Below are 16,942 nucleotides of genomic sequence, written 5' to 3'. Positions count from 1 at the left end.
GGTCTCCGCGAAGAAGGTGTTGAAGCTGTCGTCGCCGCCTCCGATGGTCTTGTCGGAGGGCATCTGGCCGTCGGGCTGGATGCCGTGCTCGAGGCAGTAGAGCTCCCAGCAGGCGTTGCCCATCTGGCAACCGGCCTGGCCCACGTGCACCGAGATACATTCGCGCTGCAGGAGGAGACGAGAACGGTTAGCGCGGGGCTGAAAAGGCGTGGCCTGCTCGCGGCAACAGGTGCTACCATTGCGTGAGCGGATGCTATTTTGTGCGTTCTGCTCAACTCACGCGCTTTCATAACCAATTACTACTACGGAAACAGTTAACTGCTTCCTAACAGGACGGAACCAGTGCATTATCACGAATGTCTCGAGGGATGTGCACTGCAGAGATCTCATCCCCTCCCTCCAAAACTCGAGTCCCAGATCGCACCGCAGGCACTGTGACCCGGTGAAGGGAACGGGCCGGGGGGGGGGGGGGGAGGGCAGACCGCGCCCAGCGGCGATCAGCTGATGGCTCCAGTCGGGCGGTATTGATCCGCACAGGGCGCTGACTCACGCCAACTGGACGGCGGTCGATGCCGGCCGACGGCACCGCCAGACAGTACACACTGCAAACCCGACATTACCGGTCCTCGGTGTCCGGCACTGGGTTGCGCTCCATGTAACGGGACCTGGCTTCCTCGCCATATAACGAGCTGCTTGGCTATCTATCGGTCACATCTTACGGTGCAACACAACCGTCCTAGATCCTCATTCCTATATGCCATCCTTGATTACATTGGTCTGTCGAGGACTGATGGTCGCCCCACCATACAACCGCTGAATGGCTGCTCCAGTGGAGGCATACCTACTACTCTTCCTGGCTGGCCACCTGGGTGCCTGCCATGCCAAGGGGCCCCCTTTATCCCAACAGCAGGGTGGTCAAAGCCGCTGAGGTGCACCGGTGCATCAATCGGTGTACAATTAGGTACATTGTACACTTGACAGCTCATCCCCGTGTTTCCGACCATCCATGTTATTCTCTCATCAGTCACGATCCTGAAGCGATTTCCATAGATCGAAAAGGTCTAATTCCGCAAAAAAAGGCAACGAATTTGTCGGTTTTGCTAGGCCCGCTGTGCGTTCTACACAGCTAGCTGTACCAGCCCCATGGTTCAAAACACAATGGCATTTGCCCATCCCATCGCACGGCACATGCTATTTAGATTACTTAAGCCCTTGTTACACTGCCGAATTTTGGTACACGAATGTGCACGAATATGCAAGTCATCCTATGTCGTGGACCGATTCGGGATCTTTCTTCCCACGGTCTTGGCATTTCGCAGACCAGTCGGTGCCCACCGCGCGACTTTTACGGTTCGTCACGACCGCCACGAATATTTCATGAAAAATGAAAATTTCGTGGCCGTTCGCCGAACTAATAATAAACGAACATGATCGCCAAACACTCGCCGAGTCGCCGCCGACATGTCGCTACGTGCGCCGACTTGTTGCCAAGGTATCGGCGACTATTCGCAACAGATTCGCCATTCATTCGCGATGTTCGCCGAATCATGGATCAGCTTCGACCTGCGCACGATTAGGGGGGCCCCCACCCGTTGTCTGCAAATCGGGCTCTGTCGGCGAACTGTTCGCCTCTGTCGGTGAACTGTTCGCCGATTTCCTACACGACGTGATTCGGCGACAGGGTCGTGGCCAAAATTCGGCAGTGTAACACGGCCTTTACCGGTCCAGTGGTGAGCAAACTGCATGATCATCGATCAATGATTACGATCACCTGCGCGTTACAAGGTCACATAGGTCCTGTACCTGTAGCACCAATGGCTAACCAGAAAGTTAAATTCATCCCTTTATACGTACGTTTGTTTTGTAGCCCATCCTCTCTCGATCGGAACTCAGCTATGGGACTCGAAGCACCCCCAATGGTGACAGTTCCAGGCTCTCTCGTCAACTGACCAGTGGCTATACCCGCACGGCCGCACCCACGTGTGGGCCCGGGACGTGTGTTCAGTATCGACTGCTGTGATATACCGTTAAATCTGTATGAGCTCCGGCCCGTACGAATCTCACGATACCTGGGCACTGTCCACCAACAATCACACGCACAGGCTAAAAACGGATGGGGAACGACCAAAGGAATCGCTTTTGTTGACCCACGTAGGCTTTGGGTTATGTTTTATTTAACCACCAATCAATGCATGTCAAATGACAAATGGCACAAAAAGTTTTTAGGAGAAATAGATTGTCGCTAGAGCTATCCGCTTATTAGAGTGATTTGGTAAGACTGCAGCCTGCACCCTGCACCAAGAAGCAAACTCTACTGGGCTTACTCTTAGACGTCAGCTCTGTAAAACCGGAAGGCATGTATTTATTCGCCACGGTGTTACATCGACACCTTTTTTAAACCCCACATCTGCTCTCTCGTGAATTTCCGGGAGGCACGAAAGATCTCCTTTTAAAAGTGTCCAATCGTCCGATCCTGATCAAATATGTGTGTTCGTAGGCCTGTTCTGGTATTGCTTTATCTGCCAAGACAGACAAACTTGAGAAAAATCGAGTGATTGTACCTTTTTTGAAGGTCTCTAACTAACTTGTCTGAAATTCACCGGAGAACAAATGTGGGGTTTAAAAAAAAGGTGTCGACATATGTCCCGTTCGATATATTTCAATAGTTTTCAAACAGTTCGCCCTATTGAGGTGGAAAGCCTTATTATAAACCTTCGCCGGGCCAAAACATTCAATCAAGGGACATCAGCTAGATCCTTCAGTCCTATTGAATTTGTGGGAAAGTGAAGATCTTCGAAGAAAATCAAGTTCGAGTATGTCTCCAGCGTTTTCTGTCCCTCAGCTCAACGGTACCTACAGTTGAGAAAGAATAAAAGCGGTGGTGTCATGGGAGTGTAAGAAAGTTTGACACTTTGAAATTTCCACCGCACCGTACTGGGTGGGGATGGGGGTGGGCCGTGGGGGGTCAATTTTTTATCAAGTGTCTTAACCATGGGCGTCGCCACCACTACGGACACTACGGACAGTGTCCGTACAAGTTTTGGAAGGTCCCAAAACTTGTACGGAATGTCCGTACAAGTTTTGACGACCGAAAGTGAGCTTTTTGCATCATGTTCAAATTACAAATGCCGTAAAAGCATTATCAATATTGCTATTTTTCTTGAAAGTATTCAGGATGTTTAAGTCTTGACAAGGAAGGAAGCAGTCTTTATCACATTTCTTCGATGCACATCGACCACCTCAATGACTTGTTCTCTTTCAGTATGCATTTGTAGATTAGGTGCCGATCGATTCCAGATGATCGCACAAGCTTGAAAGAATTCGCCTAACACTGCGGAGCAGTTGGCAGGGGACCTCCCCCTAGCCCTGGCAAAGGATACGGCAAAGGATGCCTTGTTGAGCAGCAAAGGATACGGAAGGGCAAAATCAGCAGACTGAAACTGACTAGACCGGGTCGAACCGAACTGAACAGAGTAGGGTGAGGGTAAATGGCAGGGATGTAAAAATCGAAGACAGGCCGGCGTTGCTAGGGAGAAAGGAGAATGAAGGGCATATAAGGATGGTTTTGAAGATCATGGACCACTCACTCGTCAGGAAAAGAAGGGCACGACAGGCAAGGGCATTGACGAATGGGAAGGGACTACCTACCTAGCTGGGGCATCAGACAGAGAAGGCGCTGGGTTGGGCGGGGCACGGGAATCGACAGGGCGAAGGACAGGACAAAGATCAGGTAGGGATGGTAGAATAGGGTAGGAGATATGCAGGGGATATAGGACATGGCATATGCAGGACAGGAAGCAGACAAAACCAGGCACAGGCAAGAGAATGCACAGGATAGAGCAGATGCAGAAATGTCCAACACTGGGCACAGGGAATGACGGTAGGTATAAAGTACGAGACAGAGCACGCCTTTGCCATGGACAACAGGACAGGGGACAGCGCGGGGCACATGGAACAGAGCACAGGAAGGACATCTACACAGGGAAGGACAGAGCTCAGATAGGCAAGGACTCAGTAATACAAGGGCCTGTGAGAAAGAAGACTATGTCCTTCAATATGGCCATGTGAAGAGATCAAATATCGCTCTAATGTGGGTCCCACAAATGTCACATTCATGCTAATCAGAAACAAGTCTAGGTATCATTATATGGAGAACACAAATGTTTTCCATCGAGCGGGCCCAAGCGACGATGGGGCGATATTCTAATACGGGGAAACCGTAATTGGAAAGAATGAAGAAAAAACCGAAAGTGCTACTGACGTTAGTGAAAATGTTGTTCGTGTTGTTGTTCATGATGAGCACAAAGTTTGAAACTTCGAGTTAGAACTGTCAACTGACTGGGCTCAGCGATCGCTGGCCCGACGTTCTCCAAGGCATGTCCTGGAGCCCTCAGAGGTCGACGCAGGCTCTCAGAGTCAGGTGGGGCCCTCAAAATTCTACTAGGGACCCTTAGAGGCCGGACTGAGGCCCTCAGAGGCACATGCAAGGCTAGGCACTCATAAGCAATGGGTCCTTTCGAGGCAGGTTTGGGCTCCGTCCCGTGAGCTGGAATGGGGCATCAAGAACTGCATGGGAGTTAGAGAGCTCAGCTGCGTTGGACCCCTAAAAGTCGGCGTGGGCTCCTAAAGATCGCCTGGAAGCTCGAAATATCTGTGTAGCGGTCTTCAAAGGTTTATATAGGCCCGCCCCTCGGTAGCCAGGGAGGGCCCTCAGAGGCCAACGTAGACTCGCAGGAGCTAACGCTGAATGTAAGGGCCTGAAGTCATTCAAAACGCCCAGTCATTAGGAAATAGACGTTTTTTTTCTTCTTTTTGATGCGTCCATGACTCCATAGTTCAAGGAGCGCTTGCATATTTGTTTGCGATATGTGGATGTAGGAGGTGTCTGCAAAAAGATATGTTTGATTCTCAGGTATTCTGGATTGGGATGCTAGAACACATCCCCTACCCTATTATACGAGATATACACGAGTGCTTATCTACCTGCTCAAGCAGGTAGTTCTTTCCTCATTCTACTGCATTTCGATAATAGACAATTTACTCGTTACGTGAGAAGTGTCCCATTCATGATTCAAATTTGATTTAGGCTGTTCAAATTCAAATTTGATCTCTCGTTGAATACACCATGCAAAACGCATAACGTTTGGTACACTGTAGTGAGATAACAGTAGGTATTGTTCATGGGGTTAACACTTCTGACGAATGAGACGACCGACATAATGTGTCCGTACAAGTTGGGGAGCCGTGGCGACGCCCCTGGTCTTAACGTCGGTGGCTCTCCGCGCCGCCGTTTTTTTTTTTTTTGCCACACTTTATACATCTTTTCTGCCATGTTCTGAAAATTTAAGACCCAAATAAATGTCGTGTTAGTTACCTATAGAGTCAAAAGTTATTGCCGTAAAATATTTTCCGCTAAAAACGTCAGCTTTCAGAGTTTTTGCCTTCTGGAGGCTAAACCGTTTACCTTAGGTCAAATCTGAGGACGCACACCAGAAAGAACGTTAGAATAGCTATCGAATCCGCTTTTCCTCGGCGCTGTAGCTCTATATTCATTCCAGAGTTATGCGCCACTTTGTCGAAAATTGTCGAAATAGGCGAGATTTGACCTTTGATGAACTCTGGTGACATGACCTCAAAAATTACTTAAGTGCCCTTTTCATCATTTTTACGCCCTTTCGAATGGCGCTTACTGCGTGTCGCTGCGCGGCCCAGAAATCGAGTTATGACGAAGCCCGAGGGACGTGAAAATGCCCCTTCTCTCCCCTCCCCCCCCACACCACCACTCCATGTAAAATTCAGACCACTAGCACGGCGCGGGTTGGAATGTCCCTGAAAATCTTACAGAAAAGTTGGATGAAGAGCTTTATGCATCGGCGACCAGCACATTGAACGTTTGATGTCTGGGTAGGTATGCTGTGCCGCTTAACACCATCCTGGGATGGTATACTGTCCCGCATGGCATACAGCTGCACGGCCTACACTTGTACGGCTACAGCTGCACTTCACGGTTAAATGTTAACGGGATCTTTATCCCTCGACTCTGGACATTGGATTCAGCTGCCGAATCGATGCATGATTATTTTACAGACAAGGTCTGTAGACATCGCGCTTTACGTTCAAGTATTCTTGCTTTAAAGGTGAACTTTTTTGTTGATTTTGTCGCTGATCATTTTTTCATGTTCTACTTTCACATCATACCTAACTACATGTGACGTGCAGCGCAGCAGCTCACAATGATCGTATTGTCCCGTTGATGTTACGTGCTAAGCTCTTTGCTGAAATCGTATAGTGTTATTTGATCTAGGTACATACACAGTTTTGGTCAGATGCTCCAAAAGCCAAGACGTCTGGATAAAAAAAAAAATAAGCCATACATGTAATTGGTGCATAATACATGCACGGGAAGCGCTCCAAACGGTAAACGTGCAATCGTTTCTTGCCGGTGCCACGTCCACATTTAGGTAAATATCAAGTATAAATGTTCCCGGTTATAGACACTACGACCATGCGACGCCATTGAGCCATCAAAACCTTGTGAATAATCAAACTCACAGAAGCAAAAGGTTGACAATTTCTTCCCTCATCCTAAACGGGCCAGCTGCCACGGTTCATCGATTATTCGCCAGCAGATGCGTTGCGCGCTCGCGACTGCCATCCGGCATCCAGAGCCAATAAAGACAATATTTGTCTGTTTCAACAGCCAAGCAAGGCCTCGTTTCATAAAGCGATTCCTTAACTTACGGCGGTTTTTGATCTTGTATTGCAAGTGCATGTGAAGCGATGACGTTAGTTTGAACCGTTGAATTTATTCATCTTGCAAGCAAGAACAGAAGGGAGACGGGGAAATAAATTTATCGCTTCACATGCACTTGAAATACAAGACCAAAAACCGGCGTAAGTTACGGACTCGCTTTATGAAACGAGGCTCAAGTCATCACACGCCTCCCCTGCACCCCTCAACCACGTCTAACCCCGCCTCTCTCCCCCAGCCCCCAATCACTCACCATTGTTGCGTCTAGGGGAAATCTCACGCCTGTCTAGCGACGAAGAACTGGTGAGGTGGGGCTCGCTACCGACGGGCTCCCCTATATCACCTCGGACGGTGACGTCACGTTTGTGGGCGGGGCCTGTCGGCTGCGTCGGAGGGCGTGGCCCAGCCGACGACCGCGACGGAGCTGGACAGGCCGCATTCGGCAGACCAGACGTGTTATGACTGGTTTGCTGTCATGGTAACACTTTATGGAATGTGGGTGGAATTGATAACTGCTCGGCACGATGACTCATTTTTATCTTTAAGTTCTCTGATCTTCGAGCTTCCACAAGAATTGAATCGTCTCACTCAGATGCCACCATTAATAGGTAAAGCCTTTTTAGGCACCAAGACCGCATGTTACGGAAAGACGAATTATGCGATAAGCAATAAGCATTGACAAGATAAGCAATAAGCATTATATACCTAACGCACTTATAGCTGTCCAGTAGCCAGTAGGTAATGTGTGAAATGGAATTAACTGAAATGTATGCGGTCATCGTGTTTACCCATTGCGGTTATCCGGAGTGCCGCCGCGTTGGATAAACCTCGTGCAAAACGCCATACCTCAGTGGTAAAAAGCTGGTTCAGTTCAATGGTTATCAAGTATATTCAACACCAACTATAAACACACGTCATCTAAACGCTCTTTTGACTAAGCCTTCGCCTTCGCGCCCTTCTTTGCCTTCTTTCCGGACCCTCCTGCAGCCTTCTTTGCCGCCGCAGCGGCTTTCTTTGCTGCTGCTGTGTCAGCGGCTGTCGCGGCTCCCTTCTTGGCGGCCTTCTTCCCGCGTGCCTGAGGCGCCTCCTCCTCGTAGTCTTCGTCCGAGTCCTCCATGTCGTCTTCCTCGTCGTCCATCTCATCGTCCTCGTCTTCTGTGCCGTTCTGGGAAACGGTGGAAAACGTCAGTGGTGAGATACTCGATTAGTCTGTAGTGCTGTTCAGATACAAACCGGAAAAAATGTGACAAAGTTAAGATAAAATAACATCCGCATATTAACCCTGAAATAAATATAATGGGGCGCTCAAGACTTTACAAGTGTTCTGTTCAGTGTTGATTTACATCGGTGTAATTCATATTACCCATGTGAACAATCGCACTTCATCCTATTTAATCTGAAAAAATCAGAGTGCAAGTACTCCTGTCATGACTATCCATGAAATTATCGATGCGATTTACACGTCACGTAGTGTCATACCTTCAACAATCCCTATGCAAAGGTATCACCTAGCCGATTCGAATCGGCACACAAGAGTGAAGTGTGCAGTGGTCTCTACCTTTGCCTCTACCTTGGACCGCTTGGCCTTGTTGCTGTTGGCAGCTTTGCCGTTTGTCTCGGGCTTTTTCCGCTTCTTGGTGTCAATCTAAAACAGAAAAAATATCCCAACACTAAGCGCTGGCGTGCGCTCATGCATGGGAAAATATCAAACCAGATAAAAAAAAAAACAGTGTGCTTGCGATCAAAAGCACTGAGGAGACAGGCCATCGAGCAACTAAATTATGCATTTTGCCTCAGAGGTTTTCCAACAAGCTTATGTTAGCAATCCGCCATTTTATCAGCTGAAGGGTTTGATTTGAGTACCCGTGATAAGACCTTATACTCATTGGATGACATTCGCCCGAGAGCGGAGACAAGCCGATGTATAATCTGTTTCAGTGATGAGCACTGCAGGTCCAATGCATTGCTAATCCAAAGCGATCTATTTCTCACGTTTTTCAGGGCATCGAAAGCCGTTTTAAAAGTTTTTTTTACTTTGAAGCCTTACATATACGGCAGCTCTCAATTCTTGACACACATGGTGGTGGAATGTGAGCAACATCACGAGCCGCCAGCCGGCTCGATAAAGATGGATAGGGCAAATAAAGATGGAATTCCAGTCTGCGGCGTACCTTCTGTACGGGCGGCTCGACGACGAGCTCCTCCTCTGCCGCCTCGTCCAGCTCGCCTTCCTCCTCCTCTCCCGCCTCCTCGTCCGGGTCAATGTCCCGGTCTGTGGGCGACGGGACAGGTCACGCGACGTTACAGAGCCCTATAGGTAGAACAATTCGTAGATCACTTCCCTAGCGCGTGGGTCTGGACAGAATAGGGTCATAACAAAAAAGGGGGCAACTTATGCTGGACAGACTACTTTGAATGTGCCGCTGCATATATGTTGATGGTTCCCAGCAGAATAATAGTGCCGTTTACGAATTTTGCAGGAAAGCAAGGAGCTGAAGCGGCTGTGACAAAGGCAGATAGCACCGAGGGCACTCATGCACTAGAAATTTCAGCACTAGCAGCTAGAGGTACGGTTGTGTTGTGCTTCCTGTGCGGCTCGACAAGCACTCTTCTGGCATAAAAAATGTCTAGAATAAAAGTGATGTATAAAACGTCTTACCGACATACTCCTTTCCGATTAAATGGACGGGTCCCTCGCCCCTCTTCAGTCTGATAGTGGCGGGCACCTGGGGAAGCTCGACTTTGAGCAGCGACTGGTAGATGGAGCCGCCGACCAGCACGGCTATCGTGACGGCCACGTCGGCCTCCCGGGAGTCCTTGGTAGACACCTCAATCTCCTGACGGAACAGATATAACAGATGTCAAACTGCGGATTATGTAGGGGAAGTTGGGGCAATGCCGGAGTTGGGGCAAAGCCGAAATTCGAGATATTTCTAAAACCGTACGACATGGATGCCACGTCTCAGTGATGCTCTGAAGCTTAAGTGACTACAATTATCGCATGTTTGTTACGAGTCGTCATTTGGAATACTTCGGCTGTGAGGGCGCCAAAAGCGTTTTCAAGGTACGTTTCCCCTGTACTACATGCGCCTTTGAAGCCACATTTCTTACTCATTATGCTACCGTTTGTCTGGCCAATTCGGTCAAGTAATCTTCAGCATGTCTTTGCATAAGTGTGCTGCCTATTTGAAATTTATACAGCAAGTTTAAAAGTTATGGGCCTGCAAATGAAAGTATGGCTGGCTGGGGTAATGCCGAAAACGTGCAATTACGCACGTTAAAGCACGCTACGTGGACTTTACTGCTGTAGAATAGCAACGCGTATTTTTAGTCAAACAAATTACACTTTCAGCCGGCACAACGGCCTGTTACCTATAAGGAATGATTTACCTACCTGGCATTTTCTTATTATATCACACAATTATAGCTTCAAGTGTGCACCAAGCGTCCTCAAGCTCTTAAAACGCGTGTCAGCTTTGATGAATTTTGGATAAAGTTTGAGATAAATTGGCAAAACATCAATGTCGGCATTCCTCGTAGATCATTTATCCCATTTTCGGCTTTCCCCGCAGTCCGGGGCAACCCCGAAAAAGCCAGCTCTTTGACATTTTTAGTTTTTGCGCTTAACGGTATGCGAATTCATCAAATGCGCCTGGTATGTTTGAAAGACAAAAGACTGGCCTCTCGAATGACGCCAACAAGAATAGCTTATGTTGTCTACCTTGCGTGCTACAGGCGTCAGAAAAAAAGTATTCGGCGTTCCCCCAACTTCCCCTACTGACCAGCAGGGCGTGCTATTTGTTATCACGATGAATGACCCTACGCCCCTCCCGCAGTCACTACCATTTTTTTTTTATGGAGCTGATTACTGATCAGATTCCATTTTGCCGCGAGCCGAGAGTGTTTGATGGCCGTTGGAATAAGCCATGGGCCTTGCGCAATACGCATGATTTCCAGGTCCATGTGGCTATTCTGATAGTCCCAATCGATCCCGGCCGGCCTCCGTACCTGCACCTCGCCCTGCTTGGCGTCCGGGCTGAGCACGGCCATGGTCAGCTCCAGCGTCTTGTGGTGGTCCTCGTCCTCCTTGAGGTCGACGCTGTCGCAGCTCTCGTCCACCTCGGAGAACGTCGGCAGCCATCGGTACTCTGAGGTCTCCTTGGAGAGCACGGTGCCTGCCAAAGACGCACGGTGATCAGATGGGAGATGGTGCAGTTAGGATAGTAGATAGCGCGTTTGTTGTCATCAGGCCTAGGCATAGCCCCTCTCATCCCATAAACACTTTGTTTCTAAATGATTTATGTATAAAAAGCACAAACACGAGCGTTTTGCCCCAAATGAAGGGCAGCAAATGTTAGCTCATTCAAAAATCCCCGGTGGTTAATGTGCGATTAGCCCATTAAACCAATCAAAAAACTAAGCTAAAATGTTGAATTATAGAAAAATAGTTTGACCACAAAGCTTCTCATTTTCGCCCAATAACCTTGGTATTTTTTCAAAAAAATAGTCCCGCATATTTTTGGTCATTACATATGCAGCGCTCAGCCCCATAAAATGTCTTGTCCACGCTTCACTAGAGGGGGGAGATCTCTATAGTGCCAGAGCCCCTTGTTTTTCATCTTTCTATATGACCTGGCGTATCGGCACGAGACTCTGAACATTCGGTCGCATCAATTTTACTTAACTTTAATGCAAAACCAAATTTCGTGGTTTAAAATTTCGTAGTTCAAGTTAAAGGTAGTGTGCCAGCTTTCCTGGACCGTATAGAGTTAATGGCCCAGATAAGGAGAACCGGATTTTTAGAACTTATCCATACCTTCAAAACTCATGGAAACGTCTTAAATTCTTCAAATTTTGAGTACCCCAGTGCGAAATTCGCCCCGACGGGTTGTCGGTCGTACCCCAACCACATTTCACACCACTATGAACAATAAATGCACACACTGAAATCGCTATTACCGATAGGCTCATCCAATCAAGTTTCGATAAACCCGTTCATCATCTCCTGCGGTTTCGAACACGCCTGTTAGGTGGTGCGGTAGACCGCGACCAAAGCCAGGGCCCCGGTAACGTGAGGTAGCCGAGTCGGGGAAGCGTGCGCTGACCCAAGCCGGGGCCGCGCATCCTCCCGGTGTCATGTGATAGCCCGGGGCTGCCCTCGGGGATGCGGTAGACCGCGCCCAAAGCCGCGGCCCCGGCTTGGGTCAGCGCACGCTGCCCCGACTCGGCTACCTCACGTTACCGGGGCCCTGGCTTTGGGCGCGGTGGTGGTGCGTCGGGCCGCGCGCTCTGACTTCGGCCAAGAAAAATGCGTCAGCTGATCACACTGGCGGATCCAGGGGGGGGGGGCATTAGGGGCATATGCCCCCCCCCCCGACAGGAGCCTGGGGAGGGCATTCAGTACAAGTATGCCCCCCCCCCCGTTCAGACTTACACTTCTTACGCGTATAACGAGGAACCAAATAAAAACGGATTAGAAAGCCTTCCTAGTAACTACTTTTGTGATCAGAGTCGTTTTAGTAACCTTAATTTAGTTGTCATTGCTTTATTTTGTCTAAAAGTACCTATGTTGCTTCTTAGTTCTTACCACAGGGGAGTCATGCCGCTTCAACCCTTTTGACCGTATTGTCTAACGATGGCATGCTCATATTGCGCAAACCAGGAATCGGCCGCCGCCTATGATAGGGAATAGGGACGGTTAGAATATGATTTACCTGTATGGCCGCAGGCAGTGCAGCGTAACCGGGGGAGGGGGGCACAAGGGGCGCGTGCCGCCTCATTAGATGCATGGTGCCCTATGGGCCCGAGAGGCCCTGCAGTGCCAATTGGCCGCTCAGGGTCCAAGCGCGCCTTATTTCGACTGAGATAAGACCCGCAGGACTCGTGAGAGCACCTCACGGAGTCACGGGCTCCTGAGTCGCCACACATCGAAAATCTCCATAAGGGCCCCACTCCGGCCTCTGAGGGCCCTGTGCTGGCCTCTGAGTGACCTTGCTGACCTATTAAGCGTCAGCTCTAATTAGGATCCTGGCCCATACCCGCATGGAACGGCTCCACACCAGTGTCTCTGAGGGCCCATAACGGCGCCTGTGAGGGTCTCACACCGGCGCCTTTGAGGGCCCAACACTGCCAATCTGAGGGACTAACACCAATATTTCTTAAGGCCCTACATCGGCGGCGGCTCTGAGGGCCCCACACTGGCGCCTCTGAAGGTCTTACACAGGCGCATCCGACGGCTACCTACCTGCAACTCTGTGGGCCCCACACTGGTGACTCAGAGGGCTCCCAGTGACGCCTGAGAGTACCACGCCGGTCTCCAGGAGCCCACAGGTCTCCTGAAGGCCTCTGCTGGCCCTTGCTGGTCTCTTGAAGACCACTTGCCCCATGCATGTGTCTCTGAGGAGTGAGGACTCTCACAACGATGCCTTTGAAAGTCTTCACCGGCGACTGTGAGGGCACCACACAGACACGTCTGAGGGCCCTACACCGCCACCTCTGACACACCAGTGTCTCCTGAGGTCCCACATCGGCGACTCTGAGGGTCCCACACCGGCGCCTCTGGGGCCCCACACCAGTGCCTCTGGCAGTCAGCCACCGGTAACTCTGTAGGTCCTACACCGGTGACTCTGAGGGCCCCACCGGCGTCTGAGAGTACCATGCCGATCTCTAAGGACTCCACAGGGCTCCTGAAGATACTGCCGGCGATCACTTGCCGGCCTATGAAGGCCCATTATTGGCATCATACGGCCCGTTACCGGCCTCTGAGGGCCCTTTGTCGGTCTCTGAGAGGTCCTACTGGGTTATTAAGCATTCGCATTTCGCACCAACAACTCCAAGGGCCCCACACACAACCATCTGTGAATGGTGTGGGCTTAGCGCCACACCAGTGTCTGAGGCACCACAACGGCGTCCATGTGAGGGCCTCACACCAGCACCTTAGAGGGCCCACACCCGCTCCTTTGTGGTTCCTGCACTAGTGCCTCTGAGAGCCCCACACCACTGCCTCTGGGGAACCCACACCGATACCTTTGATGGTCCCACGCCAGTACCTCTTAACCCGCGCCCCACTGGGGGGGGGGCTATTTATAGCCCCCCCCCTCCCGTTTTTCTGCAATAACTTCCAAACCGCTTGATGTATCGACGCCAAACTTTCAGTACCTTCGGCTGCATCAATTTGCCACCTTGTGTCAAAATTTGAACTTCGTACCTACCATAGGTCGGCCGTAAATGACGTCAGAGTGACGTCATGTTCGGCCGATTTCGACGCAAAACATTGAACCGCGGCAATCGCTCCCAAGAGCTCAGTTTTTAAGCTAGATCCAATTTCTTTGCATGAAAGGACTCAGAATAGACTGCGCTATCAAACTGCTATCTCGGATTTTCAAAATTTTAAAAATTTCGACAATGTTATATAATAAAACTCAAAATTTATATTTTTACATTTTTTTCGAAAATTTTTTGACTATTCGAAAAAACCGGAATATATGTGATAGAACGCATTATTATGACTAACTCTAGCAAGTTTTAGTTAAATATCTTCAAAAATGGCCAAGTTATACGCATTATTGCAAAAAAAACTAACAATTACTAATTTTTCAAATCAATTTTTGAGCATGAATTTGACATAGTACGCCAACACAAATAGCACCATCGTGTTCCTGAGCTCAAACTGCATCCAATAGACACCTTTTTTGTTGAAAAATTATAACTTCAAAATTTGACCTTTTTTGACCTGAAAGTGACCTGACCTGAGCTAAATTTGACTCAAAATGACCTTGAATGACACAGACGACATCAAATTCGAAATCTCTGACCTAAATGGACCATAAAACATGTGTCACGTGACCGATGGATGATATAATATTTTCGTGACCTGTGATGACCTGACCTTGACCTGAAGGTACCCTCAGAGTATCTAGAGCATCTGTTCACGAGTGTGTGAACCAAAAATGAGCCTGATCTGACTTTTAAGTCGGCGGCCAGAGCCCAAAACGTGAACAAGCCAAAATGCTAATAATTTTTACTTTGACCTGACCTGTGACGTCATCGGTGACCTTGAGGTCAATGAAATTAGGTTTCGCTCGACAGTTTTTCCGGGGCTATCAGACGCCGTTTGAATTTTGACGATCGGCCCAGTAGTTTCGGAGTTAGGAGGGGGGCTATGAATAGCCCCCCCCCCCAGTAGGGCGTGTTATACGCAGACCCCAGTGGGGCGCGGGTTAAGGTTCCACACCGGCGGCCCCGGGTCGGCTCTATACACCAGTCATTCTGAGGGCCCCACCGGCCCCACCAATTTTCGTCGATTTCTGGCGCTGCCCTGGTGTTTGTCCCAAAAGCCTCCTCCTCCTGGATCTGCCAATGGGGGTCAGGTGTCCTAGCATTTGTTTTTTTTTTTAAGAAAAAAAAACTCGTGTCCGGGCTATGACGAAAAATAAGTGGCCTAAATCCGATGAGAAAACAGGATTTGGGGGTACCCTAGGTTTGGCTCCGTGACCTGGTATGCCCCCCCCCGCGCTGACACCCTGGATCCGCCAGTGGCTGATCATTGTCATTTCTGCCACTTTCATGTGGTGAGATGGGGTCATAACTTTAGAGACGGCTGTTTCATATCAATTATTTTACATAAAATAATATTTCCAACCATAAATTAATGTTCGACAGCCAAATTAAAGAAACAATACCAATACAGGCTTACAGTTTAAAGTCGACATTGTGTTGTCTACGATTAGACAGCTGATAACTCATTCCCGTACGTCGTAGCTCTATAATGACCTTTGCTTATTGTCACATGTGCGCCGCATTCTTGATTGTTGCCGACGCCTGTTTGCAGGTCAGCCCACTACAGTTGTTATCATATCGAAAAACCGATAAACTTTTAGGCGAAAAAAGCACTATTTTAGGCCCATTTTTGTTTTGTTTTTGCGATATTAGGTAAAAGCAGAAGCTTCTTATCCTAGGAAAAATAAAATGGAAAATCATTCAAAGGTGGCACACTACCTTTAAAAATTTTGATAGGTCCGTTCGGTCGTAATGGATTGAATAGTCAAATATTCGTAATTCGTATAGGCACGCTGAAGGTCTATAAGTATTCAGTGTAATGAAAAATAAACAATACGAGGTCGTATGCATAGGTCTATAAGTAGTTTTTTTTTCAGGTCGGCCGGAATTGACGACAGAGTGATTTCATGTTCGGCCGATTTTGACGCAGAACATGGTTCTAGGAACATCTCGATAAACTGGCGCAGTAAATGACCTGAGGCTACAACCACAAAAAAAAAATAGCTATGCCCATAACTCGCAACGCCCATAACGCTATGCGAAACAACGTTTTGTCTAAATACGATCCAACTATTTTTTATAGTGGATAACTGGCTGCATGTGTAGTAACAAATCACCTCATAACAGCTTAACTAAAAAGACGTTAACCTAAGAGTAAACGTAAAAGCAAGACGTAAACCATCAATACACTCACCAAAGAACCAGTCCTGCAGCATGTTTGCGGCGTTCACTCTCCAACCGGAGCGGCACCTGACCAGACGACTGCCGTCTGGAGCCCCCGGTCTGCTGGGAGGTCAGCTGTGCGTCACCTTTGACCTCCGGGAGAACGGCGGGCTGTGATTGGTCGGCAGAGCAGCCCGACTCACCGCCTCCGGTCATAGCACGGGAAGAGACGCAGTCAGCTGCGGGGCTGTTCATAAATATAACTACGCTTTTCAATGCGACACAGGGACAGATTTGCATAGAATGTAAACAACTTGAGTTAACATCGTCATGAACATTCAAATGTAATATTTCCATAAAGCATTATATGGACATGCTCGTTTATATATTCAAAGCACGTTTATCTGAGACTTTTTGATGCAATGAATTACGTAGCATCTTCCCTAACATTGTAAAAAGCACGGTCAGCAGAAGAACAAGATAAGTGCCATCATATCTTGCATTGACACGAAACCGTTATATCTGTTTCCGTTTTACTATCTATAGGAATATATTTCGCAAGTATATGGAACCATAGACCTCTGTACAAGTGTTGGTACATCTGCATCAGAGTTCTATGCTATAGATTTGGCACTGAAACATATAATAAGGTTCGATGTGTGCTTATTGAGCACATAATGACCACAAAGTAGAACATAAAACTCCATAGTCGGTTATCAACGCTTGAAAATGCCTTTTTAAGCACCTACC

The 16,942-nt window shown here is 48.5% G+C and overlaps 1 protein-coding gene across 2 annotated transcripts; it reads right to left on the bottom strand.

Annotated features, from left to right (window-relative positions):
* Nucleotides 1-7,616: 7,616 nt before the first annotated feature.
* Nucleotides 7,617-16,454, bottom strand: LOC122374393 (nucleoplasmin-like protein ANO39). Of its 2 annotated transcripts, none has more exons than XM_043353115.1 (6): nucleotides 16,224-16,454; nucleotides 10,760-10,926; nucleotides 9,411-9,588; nucleotides 8,923-9,023; nucleotides 8,310-8,396; nucleotides 7,617-7,916 (listed from the first exon to the last, which is right to left on the bottom strand). In XM_043353115.1, exons 1-6 carry the CDS (start codon nucleotides 16,243-16,245, stop codon nucleotides 7,686-7,688), a joined length of 786 nt encoding a protein of 261 aa, XP_043209050.1. In that variant the 5' UTR covers nucleotides 16,246-16,454; the 3' UTR covers nucleotides 7,617-7,685. The 2 variants fall into 2 exon arrangements, with proteins under 2 accessions (XP_043209050.1, XP_043209051.1); XM_043353116.1 differs by having other exon boundaries at nucleotides 8,322-8,396; nucleotides 16,224-16,369.
* Nucleotides 16,455-16,942: the final 488 nt, after the last annotated feature.

The sequence above is a fragment of the Amphibalanus amphitrite genome, unplaced genomic scaffold, assembly GCF_019059575.1.
Source record: "Amphibalanus amphitrite isolate SeventyFive unplaced genomic scaffold, NRLGWU_Aamphi_draft 001651F_arrow, whole genome shotgun sequence".
NCBI classification, from domain to species: Eukaryota; Metazoa; Arthropoda; class Thecostraca; order Balanomorpha; family Balanidae; genus Amphibalanus; species Amphibalanus amphitrite.
Note: the sequence above shows the minus strand (reverse complement) of the source record. Positions and strands in the feature narration are given on the sequence as shown.

Coding starts and splice junctions, on each gene's coding strand:
- LOC122374393 (XM_043353115.1), bottom strand. CDS start 16,245: ATGCTGCAGGACTGGTTCTTTG. Junction 9,024..9,410: donor AATCGGAAAGGAGTATGTCG/GTAAGACGTTTT, acceptor CGTCGCCCACAG/ACCGGGACATTGACCCGGAC. Junction 8,397..8,922: donor TCGAGCCGCCCGTACAGAAG/GTACGCCGCAGA, acceptor TTTCTGTTTTAG/ATTGACACCAAGAAGCGGAA.